The sequence below is a fragment of the Accipiter gentilis genome, chromosome 7 (genome assembly GCF_929443795.1).
Source record: "Accipiter gentilis chromosome 7, bAccGen1.1, whole genome shotgun sequence".
NCBI classification, from domain to species: domain Eukaryota; kingdom Metazoa; phylum Chordata; class Aves; order Accipitriformes; family Accipitridae; genus Astur; species Astur gentilis.
Window position 1 is genome coordinate 41,890,030 of NC_064886.1, and position 14,348 is coordinate 41,904,377.

Genomic DNA, 14,348 nt, shown 5'->3' on the forward strand with positions numbered 1-14,348 from the left:
TTCAAGATTCCCACAGACAATATTTACAAATGGCATCCAGTGAATTCAAAGTGGAATCAGGATCCTCATCAAACTCAGTAGTGCAGTTGTAATGAGCACCGCTGTCTCAAGATGACCACTTAGGCCAAGTAACTACACGGACAGTAGCCCAGGCCTTGGATTAGTTATGCTTTCTAGCGCTTAAGCTCAGTTCCTCATTTCCCACATTACTTTTTACAGAACAGTGGACAGAAAAGTGCATGTGCAACCTGCCAGTAGCTCCAAATTAACTCTTCTGCAATTAAAGTTTATGGGACAGTAGAGAAAATGGGGTCACACCACCACAAAACTGTTCCACTAAGTGTTTGCAACACGGCAAACTATTGAATCTGAGCAGGAGAGCTAAGATTGTGCATCCCTGAAAGCCCGAAACTGCTGCCAGGCATTCTGACTTTAGAGCAACCATTGCTAGTTAAGATTGCCGAATGGATATGGACACAGTCCTTATTCAGAAGTGCGATAAAGTCTATCACAGAAATGGTTCTCCCATGTCAAATGCGACTCTTTGCCAATGGAAGCTATGGATTCAGAAACTACTTTGGTGCCAAGGAAGACTGGAAACATATGTGTAAGACAGATCCACGGCTGTGAGATACAGTACTGGGCTAGAGAGAGACCATTGTTGTGAGCCAGTAAGGCTGTTTTTACATATAACTTGTGTATAAAAAAAACCACTAAATATCATTTTAATACATCTGAACCATGGAACTATTGTAGTGAAAAAGACTACAGGTCATGAAGAGATGTTCTGCCATTCAAGACCGGCAATGCAGAATTAAGATCCAATATGGCATGTGCTGCATGGCTGTTACCACACCAGTGTCATACAGAGATACCAGACTGAATAGGAAATAAGGGAGGCCTCAAGCGCTATCAAGATTTCTCTGTGGAAATCAAAGTGCCAGTTCAGCATCACTCGGCCCTCCCGCCCAGGAAAATTAGGCAGTTCCATTCCTAGTGCACAAATAGGTAAAGAGGGACACTAGGTGATGAAATAATTTTCCTGCGGATGCTCAGCAAGTCTATTAAAGATGGGATTAAAACCCTTCTATCTGTTCTTCTTTCCAGTGTTAAGATTAATGCTTGAGGTCATCGCTGCTTCAGTGTTCAGCAAATACAGCACATGTAGAAGCTGAGCCAGATTTTGGGTCTGCAAAGCCTACAGAGACCTCTCATGATTGATCTCTCTGTTTTTGTTTCATGAAGCAGGACCTTCTTTGAACAGGTTAAATCTTGGTTTTTATCCTAAGGACCCCAGGTAACTCCCTTACAAAATTTGCGGTGGGGAACCAAGACAACACAGCCTGGCAGTGCTGGTATGGGAGCTCTTGGGAGCTTCATGAGGCTGAGCAACCAGCTCAGCTTCTAACTGCAAAGGGCAAGATTTGGTGACAGGGGAGACAGCCTCACCATGGATCCAAGCCTCCATTCAGTCCTTAGCCAACCCTGGTTTCTCTCATCCGATGTTCCCCCCACCCCTCCCTACTGTAAGACAGAAGATGTGCATCCCTACCTTGCAGAAGGCACAGTGGGTCTAAGGAGTTGGGGTCTCACTCCCCCAGACATTCCTAAAACACACTGACACCTCAGCAGAGGCCCAGCCCTGCCAGGCTCTCCTCCTTCAGGAGCAGCCCAGAGGAACGCTCGTCCCTTTACCTACAGCGCTTTCCCACTGTCAGCATATAACAGCATCCTTTCACTGAGATCGAGACTACATTAGGGCTATGAAAAAATATCAGTTAATTCCTTAGCAAGATCTGAAAATGGCAAAACAGGAAAGGATAAAAAACCCTCAATACACTTTATTATAAAGTTAAATTACATGCTCTCTCCCCACCAAAGGATTGGGGGGCATACACATCCCAATTCTTGGCATCTGCTTAGTACTAAATAAAACTCCAAACATGTCCAACTTCACAGATGAAACCCCTGCCATTAGCAAGTAAGTCTGAATAACTTATACCATCAAAGTTTAATAAATATTCAACATGTATATGCTTTCAAAATGGGTACTAAGCAAGGACATACCGATCTATATCAGTTTTATCACTTACGTTTGGCATAAACATCTCGACAGGACACTCCTGTGATCTCCAATTTCCGCAAGTTTTCACAGACACCATATTCTGCAATGACACAGACAATAATGTCAGCTTTGGCACAAAGGTGTTCTACCCAGGATCCTGGTATCTACTGTTTGAGCAAAAATGAGATCTTATTAGGTGCATTCTTTCAAGCTGGTACATTAATCCAAGAATCTTATTTCTGTTTTGAAGAGAAAACTAGATGTAATTCCATTGCAGTTTAGGAATCTAACACATTTTACAAGCAATGCCTGCAACAAACACACCATAATCAACACAGCAAAGTTGCAGATGCTTACATCTAGACCAGAAAGAGCATGAAATGTGGAAGACATACTCATTCCAGCTGGGATTGTACGCCCATTTAGATCAAATCATGATTGTATGTAGTAATTATCTACTCCCACTGAGGTATCCAACAGGGAAAACTGCTTATTAGGATCCTAAAGAAAAGGTCACAGACTTTAAAGAATGAAATGGAGACATAAAACAGGCATCAGCATGTACAAATATGGTTACACTTGAAAGCAGATCAGATTGAGATGGGTCTGTTGTACACTCAAATGCCTTTGATTGCTTACAGAACACCCTGAAAACAAAGCAATCGAGAGATCTTAAAGACAGCTTTGAAGCAGAAAATGAGATTCTCTCCTTTCATTTTCAGGAAGCCAATGCCGAACTTCTAAGAAACTTTCAAAAAATAAAAGCAAGTACTAACATCTCAATGCAAGAAATCCTTAGAAGACCAGAAGGAGGAAGCAAGAGGAGGGAGATCCCAAAAAATCATCAGCAACAAAAAACACCCTGCTGCAGTGACCCTGATAGATCTCAGTATGGAAAGCTACCCTCCTTGACATCAAAGACATCTACAACACAGACCAAACACCAGCTTTCCTTAGCAATACCAAACATCTGCCAGTTATTTGACACAAAAGTGTATCTGTGAAGACCTTCATCAAATCATTAAATATGAAACTTATCCTCAGTTGAGCTTCCTTGAATTAACAATCACTGTGGTTGCCAAATACCACTACCTAATGCTGGTAACCTACTGCAAATTGAGAATTCATTTTTCATATACGAGAAAAGCAGAAGTTTCCCTGAATGAATTCAACCTCCTCCTGTCTATAAATACACTTGTGGTACGTGTACATGATGATAAAGCATACGCAAAGCTTACTGTCAGCCTGCCTACAGGGAATACACGTTCTGCATAACATCACTTCGGGTAAGCAGCAAGTTCAGTAAAGGTAAGAGTGGGAAGAAGGTAGAACAAACATATTGCCCTTCGTTAAAAGATGCAAAAGTCAGTGGCAAAGTTCCTGCTGACTTCCGTTGCAAAAGTCAGAGGAAGCTCTAAGCGTTATCAAACACAAAGTGGGATGAGGAAGCACAATTAGCCAGAGAGCAGACAGACAAGCTTGCAGGAAAGTACATCCAGCCCAGCACAAACAAGCTATTTGGTGCTGGGCTACAGCCAGCTGATCCGACACAGCCGTTCTGCAGATTTATGAAACAAGAGCTCTGCCAGAGGCTGGAAATTCAGACCCACCCTGCAGGTCACCCTGTGTCTATCCCTCCTGCCAGACTTAGCACAGCTTTCAACCACTGGTCTGCATATGTACACAAGTGGGTACATGTTTGGTAATTACATCAAAGGGATGGAGGGAACGGTATGTTTCCTCAGCTGATCAGGAAGTTAGAGATCTTTGTAAGATGACAGAAACAGTGTGGTCATAGCCTGCTGTTTGGAAACAGCCAGCTCTTTCCATACAAACACTCACCTGGCCAGAGAATCAGTAAGACGCACACTGTGCAGCAGGCATTGCAGCTAGATTAAATTCAGTGTCACTGAAGATATTTATACTGCATCAGAAAGGGAGGAGACATGCAGAGGATCCTGCCCAAATGGCATTTCTCTGTGTTGCTCTCTAATAGCAGTACTAGCACAGTGACATTCTCTCTTCCTCCAGAAGGTGCTAATTTTTCGCAAAGCGTTTTCCCTAGTAGATCTGTAAATCAGTTTGAGTGCAGTCTCAATGCAGTGCAGTGCCCAGTAGATCCGCTACCAGCAGGTATCTTGAAACAACAGGATGGGGTGGGAAGTGATTTGATGTTAAAAGCTCTATCCCAGTTTCATGCAAGTACCCTTCGTAACCCTGCAGTGAAATTTTATGAAAGCCAAACCACTACTAATGGTACATTTCCTAAGTGGTATAGTTCAAATCTTTCCTGGAAAGATTCAAAGTTCTCCCAAGTAATAGCAAGTGCCTTTAAAAAAAAAAAAAAAAAAAAAAGAGACAAAAATTTAGAATTTCAGTATTGCTGCACGCTATTTGACATTAGACATCCAAGGCTTATAAGAAAGTATTATCAAGAAAAAAAATTATCTCATTTTTGTGTGCTTTAACACTCATCTCATTTTATGCTAACTAGTCCTTATCCTGTTTTGTTCAGCAAACAACTACAAAGAGCCGAAATCCCAGAGCGATGGCTTAGCTCCGGGTAAGTGCATCCCTTAAGCTCTTCTGACCCATGAGCTGTTAACACCATGATGGCTGCTTGATGGGAAAAATCAGTCTTTTGGCTCACAGTGCCTACAAAAACTCCAAATATCACAAGCAAGAAAGCTGGCCATTTCTTTTTAATCCAGAAGACATGAGGGACATAAAATTAACAGTAGAGCTTCAAGATAGTTACAGAAAAATAAAACTGATAAGGTTTTCTTTACAGAGAATAGAAAGCCTTTTCCAAGAAAGCTTTGAAGGGCTCAAGCTTCCTGGGAAATTCCACTTTGGTGCAATTAAGTCTATTTTAAGGAAACATATCTCAGTGCAATAGCTCACCAAGTAAAGTATTTTAAGGAGTTAATAGTCACAGAAATTCACATATGAAATTTATACCGTTAGCAAATGGCTACTTAATCCTGCTTCAAAAGCAAGGATAGAAATTGGTTTTAAAGTTCTTACTTGACCAGCTGGAAAGCCTGTTTTATTAGGTTTATAAGGAGCACTCGAAAGATTTACCAAACACACAGTGACACGCTGCTGTTTCCATGGTCACATGCACTGGAATTTAAAGGACTTGGAAAGGCAGACTCCTTTTATTATGAACTGCACTAACACTTTTGCAAGCGTAATTTACTCCCTGACCTGCTCTCACCATAAGCTCTTCTAAGCCTCACGTTCCCTTCTCCTTTCTACAAGAAGCCGCATCAACCACCTCCTTCTGTGGCCTACACTGAAGTTTAAAAAACAAGCAAGCAAACAGGGCTCTTCCAACCCAGGTAAGGAAGGACCCCTGCACTCCTATCAAAGACCAAATTACTGCTTTCTCTTTCTCAGCGTGGCAATGCTAGTAAGCAGCTGCAAGCACTGCATGTGGACGCATGCAATTCAGAGGAAATTATGATGTCTGGTAGAGCTTGACACCCTTACCATTGCTAAGTTTCAACTGTGCCCTGAATAATCAACACCTCCCGTTACTCCTGAATAAATGCCTCTTTACAAGGCTGTACACAGAACCGAAGACATAGAAACTTACTGGATTTATTTCAGAGACCGCAAAAATGGGAGATTCTCAAGCTAGCACCTCTGAAATACCAGGCAGACAAGTTTGGAACTGGCTTCTTGTTTCCAAAGGCTGAACTATCAAATTAAAATACACCAAATACTTTCCCAAACATTTCTCCCAGGGGAAGGCTTGTAGTTACCACCGAGATATTTTGCAGCCGCAAATACAGAGCTGAGCAAAAGGAGATTTGATCTGCAACAAATGAAAGCGTTTGCAGAAACCCTAACGCAAAAGATGGGTAGCTTCAGATCTACAGCTTACAAACAGATCTAAGAAAGACCCTCTGAAGGGTGGCTATGGCTAGCGAGCACCTGCCATCAGCAGTGAGAAACAGCCATTGGCTTTTAGACAGCATCTTGACAAAGAATGTGGTCAGAGATGAAGAAAAGCCCACTGTGGGTCACTAAAGAAACACACTATACAATGGTTTAACCTCACATAAAGGGAGATTAGAGCCTTGTGACTTATTAAAACCACCTTCGCATTTACTAGTGTGCAGCACTAGAAGAAATTATTCCTGTTGTGGGACCAGCTGTAGATCAAACTCCTGCATGGATTCTCCAGAGTCCTGTAAGAGCTGAACTCCATGCAACAGTCCCCTCACTGAGTGAGTACATAAACTAATTTCCCACTCTTCTCCACAGACACCTCTTTCTATAAAACTTGCTGAAGGTTAGCATCTTTAACACCTTGGCTGACATATTTCAGCAGGTACAAAAGGCGTTGGAGCTTGTTTTCACAAACAAAAGCCTTTTAATCCAAGTTCTAGGTCTGGTTATTCTGAATTACTGGTCTGTTTCCAGGTGTTGTGCTGCACTCCTGCTGTTTTAAGATGAAAGTGGTTACCATTTAAAATGGACTATCAGGTGTTAATCAAGGTAGGTCAGGCCACAAGCCAGGGTGAAACAAGCTTTAATTCTGCTCCCACTGCAGAGATCAGCAATCTCCTATTTATAGAAAACATGAAAGCAACTGCAATCCTCTTCTTGCCAAAGAAGCAATTCAGAGACATTGTTTACCCTGAACAGTTGCAATGATAAAAGGACAACAGCCCTAACAGCCATGCCAGTGTTACACAACTACTTCTGGTCAATCCCAGCACACTCCCAGTTCACAGTCACCAGCAAAAGCCACTCCACTTTCAGGAAGACAAGTCCTCTAGATGCTTGCACTAATCACAACACGTTCTCAAGACTAATCTACAGCTGAGTGTGGTGGGTTGACCCTGGCTGGATGCCAGGTGCCCACCAAAGCTGCTCTATCACTCCCCACCTCAGCTGGACATGGGAGAGAAAATATAGCAAAGGGCTCATGAGTCAAGATAAGGACAGGGAGAGATCGCGCAATGAATTACCATCACGGGCAAAACAGACTCGACTTGGTGAAAATTAACTTAATTTATTGCCAATCAACCAGAGTAGGGTAATGAGAAATAAAACCAAATCTCAAAACACCTTCCCTCCACCCCTCCCTTCTTCCTGGGCACAGCTTCACTCCCAGATTCTCTAGCTACCCTCCCCCAGCGACGCAGGGGGACAGGGAATGGGGGTTATGATCAGTTCATCACACATTGTCCCTGCCGCTTCATCCTCTTCAGGGGTAGGACTCACCACACTCTTCCCCTGCTCCAGTGTAGGGTCCCTCCCATGGGCGACAGTCCTCCACGAACTTCTCCAACGCGGGTCGTTCGCATGGGCTGCAGTCCTTCACGAACTGCTCCAGCATGGGTCCCTTTCACGGGCTGCAGTCCTTCAGGCGCAGACCACTCCAGCGTGGGTCCCCCGCAGGGTCACAAGTCCTGCCAGCAAACCTGCTCCAGCATGGGCTCCTCTCTCCACAGATCCACAGGTCCTGCCAGGAGCCTGCTCCAGCGCGGGCTTCCCAGTAGGTCACAGCCTCCTTCGGGCACCCACCTGCTCCAGCAGATATCTGCTCCACTGTGGACCTCCATGGGGTGGACAGCCTGCCTCACCATGGTCTTCACCACGGGCTGCAGGGGAATCTCTGCTCCGGCGCCTGGAGTACCTTCTCCCCCTCTTTCTTCACTGACATTGGTGTCTGCAGGGTTGTTTCTCTTACATGTTCTCACTCCTCTCTCTCCAGCTGCCGTTTCTGTGCCTGCCGCAACTTTTTTTCCTTCTTAAGTATGTCATCACAGAGGCGCTACCACGGTCACTGATGGGCTCGGCCTTGGCCAGCAGCAGGTTCATCTTAGAGCCGGCTGGTATTGGCTCTGTCAGACATAGTGGAAGCTTCTAGCAGTTTCTCACAGAAGTGACCCCTGTACCCCCACACCCCATCCCGCTACTGAACCCTTGCCACACAAACCCAATAAATACACTGAGTTGGCCCAAAGCAGTGCGAAAGCAAGACAGCAATGCTCAAGGGATTGAGTGCCCCATCTGACTCAGGCAACGGCCAGGCTTTTTCTTACATTCAGCGTTGCCCCTGTCCAAGATGAAGGTAGAAAATGGCTAAAACAAAGCACTGCAACAATCAGCTTCTCTCAGAGAAAAACCATTCCGTTTAATTTTAGGATTGTCTTTCTTGTCTCTTTACTGTTGTACATTCGGAAAATACAAACAGTTTTGCATATGCAACTGACACAAAGTTGAAGTTTACCAGTTACTTCCTCAAAGAGCTCAGCTGTGGAACATCATCAGTAGGCTTCAGAGTGAATAAGCCATCAATACAAGAAGTATGCTAGGAGAGGCACATGTGCTCTCACTCCGTTTCCAGGACAGGCAGCTTCACAAGAAGACTCAGGCAGATACAAGCACACACTTAAGAACTGTCCTCAGTTGGGAAGTGGCTTGTTTTTAAAAAACATTACAAAAAGTAATTACATTTTATGTTTGACTATCATACAGTCACCAATGTACAGCTATACAGAAACACAGTACAGGATATTCTAAATTTTATATGTGTATTTATATACTAATACCTGATGTCCATATACGTCCTCAAGTAGTTGCACTCATCACACAGTTGCACGCTCACATCTGAACACACTCAGCAGCTGAGCATGTGCAACATATCACTGAAATATATGCAGAGAAATTTAAGTGCAAAACAGCTCCACAAAGTGATGACCAATTTTATATTCACGCGTACAAATACTCAAAGTTACAGTACTACCACAACTGTAATTACTTCACTGCTGTGTAGAGCAATGCAAAGCCCTATGAACAGTGCAAGAAGTCCAGATTAGGAACTGCTTGGAGAACATGACTGGTTAAAAGATTGCAGTAACACTTTCATAGATGTAGTAAGTTTTTCAGCCAGGAACTTGACCCTTATCTGCTCAGCACAGCTTGCACACCATGCCTTTGGTACAAGGTCTACTTCAATCACACCAGCAGTCCACCAATAAGTTCTCTAACAGTAGTTGGAATGGATATGTTGGGGAAACACAAGAAACTGTGTGTGAAAAGAGAATAAAAATCTGTTCTATGCACCTCTCACCTTGTAGCTAGCTACGGGCCTTGAGACAAAAGGGCAGTCTTATACTTTCCCTTCCTGTCTGGTTTAGTTTAAGTCATACAAAGCCCAATGTTTCTTTAAATTTCAGCTAAGCTTTTGAACACTGCTTTATCTACTGGCAAGAAAATCCAAGAAGCAGTCATGAATTTAATAAATAAATTTATTTCCCCATCAGGTCTACTTTAGTGGTTCCTTTACAAGACAATCTAGCCTATATTTAAAAGTTATGTACATTTCTATATAAACATTTTGCCAGGATCATAACCTATCAAAATAATTTACCAGTGAAGTTTTGCAAACCGTTCATGAAACACACAAACGTCCATGAGGACTCTATGTCAGTAGAGGAATATAAGGAAAGAATGAATACCATTTTATTAGCCTGTCTCCGAAAAACAATGTCAAGTTATTGGGACAATGGGATCATCCCATGCTGACCTAAGAAATAAGAATGCTTTGGTATACATTTTCCAGGTACAGCCTTTGTACTATCCAAGGGTTCTTGGAGAGTGCTGATAAGGCATGAATTCATTCCTGCAAGGTTTAATGCATTTGAGCTGATCCCACTGCCTATGGCAGGCAGCCACTCTGACATACCTAAATTCTTCATCCCGATGCCCTCACTGGTATTAAAAACAGAAAACAAACAACAACAACAAAATATACATGACTTCATGTGCTGGCAGCAGATGCACCTGGCAGGATCACACTATTTAGAGAGATGATGAGCACAACAAGACAGCCCTTGGAGGGTGGGACAGCCGCTGGATTAACAAACAGGACAGAGAGACACACTGATGTGAGGAAAAGGACAAGGAGTAAAGAGTAAGAATCACAGCCTAACAGAACAGGGCCACAGCAACACAGAACTGAGGCACTACTGAAAAAAAAACCCCAACCAACCCCCAAGCCTTTGCATTAAGGCAGCACAGCATCCTTGCAACAGAAAATGCACAGGCAAACCAGGAACCCCTCCGAGCGTGGCACCGTGCTTCCTGAGACGGGCCAGGAATGGATGACCTTACCCAGGCCTGCCCTCCTCCACCCACTGACTAGACCCCAGCTTTACCTGCTGTGCCTCCACAGCTCCAGGACCCCCACCTGCACACCCAAGGACTCCTTTCTTCCCCAGTGCAGCCCCATTGTGCAGGGACTAATCATTCCCTATCCTCGCCGCCTGAAATACCCCATCCACACCCAAGGACACCCTACATGGAGGCATCATCTGCCAAGGCCTGAGCCTGGTCCCATCCCCATTTCTCCTTTCCAGGTGCCACCGCGGAGAACAACCCCAGCCTGATGCCCTTTGCTAGAACTGCTCACACATCACCCCTTTTCCAGAAAATGCCACCAAGAAGGGACCGTGTCCAAGAGGACGGGATAGCTGCCCTCTTCTCCACCCTCCAGACACGGAGCCCTGCACCCCTCATAGCTCCAAAACCCGCACCCCCTCAGGCCCCAGCTCCTTCCTGCACCCCTTTAGGACCCCCACTCCACACCTCATCAGCTTCCCCACACCCTCCGGGCCCCTGACCTTGCACCCCCGGCCCCATCTCTTCTCTGCATCCTCCAGGCTCCCCCCACCCTGCACCACCACCCGACCCCCCCCCCCGGGGACCATCTCCTCAGGGCGTCCCCGGCCCCCCACCTCGGGGCGGGCGGTACCTTCGCGGCAGCGCCGCCGCCAGATCGTGTCGGTGCGGAGGATGCGACGGAAAGTGGTGCAGACTCGAGCCAGGCTGGGCAGATCGGTACCGGGCAGAGAGCCGAAAATCTGCACTAAAAGCTCGGGGGGCAGCTCCAGAAGAGACAGCGGGGCCCGCCCGGCCGGGCCGGCCTCAGCGAGATGCGACGCGGGCCTCCCGCCCTCGATGCGCTCCGCCGCCGCCGCCGCCTCCTCGTCGTCGCCGCCGCCGCCGCCCGCCTCCTCTGGGTCAGTGTCGGTGTCGGGCTCGCTGTCGCCGGCTCCACCACGCCGCTGCTCCCGAGCCGCTCCCCGCCGGCGGCAGCCGCGGGCCGGACCCACCCCGCAGAGGCGAGCGCACACCGCCATGGCCGCAACCGCTCTGCCCCGGGGCGGGGGGTGGGGGCGGTGCGCGGCGACGCACTGCGTCGCCGGGCCCGCCCACCTGCGCGGCGCCGCCAATCAACGCCTCTCCCGCCGGCTCGCCACGCCCCCGCAGATAAACGGCCGTGCCGCGGGCCGTTAGCCGCCCCGCCCAGACAAGAAGAGTCAGCCGGGAGGTCGAGCCCGCCGGGGTGAGTTCGCCCCCTAGCGTGCGGGGGGACCGAGCGCCTGGCGGGGAGCCGGTGCTCCCGGTAACGTCCCCGGTAACGGCCGGTGCTGCAGGCCGCTGCCAGGCCTGTGGGGCTCGCTCCGGTCCCGCCCCCTGCTGCAATTCGATTAAAAAAAAAAACAAAACATACATATATACAAACACACACCCCCTTCCCTTCAAAGGCCCTGCAGGGGGAAAAAAAGGAGGAAACCGCTACTGCCCCGTGTGAGGATCGAACTCACGACCTTCAGATTATGAGACTGACGCGCTACCTACTGCGCTAACGAGGCTCCTCGAATACCGTTTTCCCGCGCCGCGCCCTTCTGCACCCCCGCCCGCCCCCCCCCCCCCCCCCCCCCGGGACCTCCCTAGTGCTTATTCCTTGGGGTGCTGCCTGAGAAACCTCGTTTCTTTGCAAATGGCTCCTTTTGCTGCAGGAGAGACCTATCTGGGGTTGTGTTTTGGTTTTGGGTTTTTTCCCCCCCCCAAATTCTTTTTTTTTTTTTTCCCGAATTCATTCTTTTCCCATGCTTTTCTGCAAGACAGACCTGACATTTTTTGCAAATGTCTCCTCTTTCCCATGCTGGTCTGCAAAACAGCTGCATTCCTGAAAGGGTCCTTCAGTGTTCCGCAACATCCTCATCCAGCTCTGCTGGCTTGGAATGGATTGCGAGGGCTGCATTGACAAGACGCAGGCAAGGAAATCAAGTTGTTTCCACGCAATTACAAAAATTAAACTAACCTCGTTTGCCTCTCTGCTGTGAAGAGTCGCTGTTCGACTGGGATTTCTGCAGTGAAATGAACTCTGTGCATTCAGTGCAGAAGAGGGTCCCCTGCGATGCCGGCAGCAGTGCTGCCCTGAATCCTAATCAACAGGCCTCACCCTCAGTGAGGGTCTCAAGGCAGCGGTCACCATGACAATCAAGCAACAAATACCTAAATTGGAAGACAACGGGAAAACAGACATTTAATTGATGCAGAAAGTCTCCAAACCTCGCCCACAAGGATCACTGCAGTGAGGTTGTTTGCCTGCAGAGTGAGCGACTGGCAGAAGATGAAGGAGGAACAGACTTTTGGACATCAGTCCCACCAGACAAGGAGAGATGTTCGGGTTGCATTGGACAGCCCAAGGATTTTGCCAAGGGTCTAGCAGGCAGCTCTTGTTGTCAGGAGGACAATACCCTGATTTCCAAGGATCTGGATGGCTATGCATAGGGGATGATCAGATCATGAGTGCAGGCTGCAAGGCTTGTGGTATGAACAAAATTGCTGCAACCACAGGATGAGTAAATGCACGGCTTCTTACAGCCTGAACCGCTGCATTCCTCCCTCCAACACTGCCCACGTGCAGAATGAGGATGTCATTTTTAATAGTGTGCTAATCCTTTGGGGCTCCAGTGACGGACAAGTTTAGTGCCCACAGTTCTGATTAAATTAAGAAAAGCTGCTCCAAGCATCTAAAACCAGGCACATGGACAATGAGTCACCTAAACCAAATATCAACTGTTTGGAAATATGTCTGTAGCTGTTTTCCACCTGTACTGAATCACATGACTTTCCCCCCATGTTACATTACGCTCAGCTGGTACTCAAAGTTTCTGACACAGCTCTAGAAGGCCTTGTCATGTCTGTTTGTTTAGGAACTGATGGATTCATGGAGAGGACAGGAAAAGTACTGATGGCAAGGATTTTCATGTGAATGAAACAAAGGATGTCCTTGGTGACATTGCCTCGAGCAGAAACTCAGCAGTCTACAGCACACACATGCTTTTCCCTCTTTTGCATTTTCTATTTTTATCTGGACTTTCTTTCTCCTTTTCCTCCGAATGCTCCCGCTGTGCCTAAGCACCCTACAGCCTTCTCTCCCTTTCCCTCACCCACCTGACCCCTATAGCCTTATCCCACAGCCCTGGCTTCACAGCTGCTGAGCCACCGCGTCCTGCTCCATCCCTCAGGGATCAGACCTTCCCCCTGCCCCACTGACCCCCTTGCCAGTCCAACCCAGGAGAAGGCAGGACAGCCCATCATAAATCCATGCCAGTTCCCATGGAGCTCCATCACTCCCTGCCCATTTCCTCCAGATTAGGAGGAAGAAGGGGAAAAATCTGTCCGGCTGAAAGGCAGTGCCCATCTGCACGATGCACTGATGTCACCTGGCAGGGAGCAAAGCCCAGCAAAGTCAGAGGCAACGCAACAAGCCCTGTGGGCTCTCAGTGCTTGGGGTGACCGCATTTCCCCTTCCCATGGAGCAGAGTGGGGGAACCCCAGCCTCTCATCACATTAGAGAGGAGAAACAATCATTATCTTCACTCCGAGTTTCAAGACCCAGGCAGAAAAGGTTTCCAGTGCTGTTCTTGCGGAGCATCACACGACAGTTACAAGCAGAGAGTTTGGAGGCTGGGCGGCAGTGAAGGTCTTTGGGGGCCAGAATCCAGAGAGCTGGTGCAGAACAGAGTGCTGATAACAGAATATAACTTACAACTTCAGTATTTACCACCCTGCCATCAGACTATAAAATCGGCACTTTCTCCTCTGTGTTACTGAATCCATTATCTGAATCAACCAGCTTTGTTTGTGACTATAGGGAAAAAAGTAAAAGTGCGTTATCATCGCCTCCCATCCTCTGTGGCGCTACCAAGTGTCTGAGCACCTTTCTTTGTAAACATTACCAGAGTAATAGCCCTGAGCTTTCCAGTCCTGCTGTTTCAGGCAGGCAGCTTGTAGCCATTACCACGGGGCTCTTGAAAAAGGATGTACTAAAAGGGGAAATTTTATTGTTTCATTCCCCTTCAGCAATTAAGGAGCTGATGTGGCTCTCGCTATAGTCAATTAGTCTTCACGTTCACTCTAAAGAGCTTTGGATTCATCCCAAAGTTAGTGTCCTCATTTT

At 47.1% G+C, this 14,348-nt stretch overlaps 1 protein-coding gene and 1 non-coding gene across 11 annotated transcripts in view; both read right to left on the reverse strand.

The window, feature by feature from the left end:
- FBXO31 (F-box protein 31) overlaps positions 1-11,248 on the reverse strand; it is a 29,181-nt gene extending 17,933 nt beyond the window's left edge. For 4 of the 10 annotated variants that reach the window (XR_007506804.1, XM_049806760.1, XM_049806758.1 and 1 more), the window contains exons 1-2: positions 10,845-11,248; positions 2,094-2,165 (exon numbers count right to left, since the gene is read on the reverse strand). Coding sequence is in view for 8 of the 10 variants with exons in the window: in XM_049806760.1 (XP_049662717.1) it covers positions 2,094-2,165; positions 10,845-11,232 (460 nt within the window). In the remaining 2 variants the exon portion in view is untranslated. Of the gene's footprint in view, positions 1-2,093; positions 2,166-3,907; positions 3,926-7,306; positions 7,983-8,318; positions 10,726-10,844 lie in introns of those variants that run through there. The other 6 variants (XM_049806763.1, XM_049806762.1, XM_049806761.1 and 3 more) reach the window with 6 other exon arrangements.
- Positions 11,249-11,675: 427 nt separating this feature from the next.
- On the reverse strand, positions 11,676-11,748 carry TRNAM-CAU (transfer RNA methionine (anticodon CAU)). The gene has a single exon. It is a non-coding gene; the product is annotated as a tRNA-Met (tRNA).
- Positions 11,749-14,348: the final 2,600 nt, after the last annotated feature.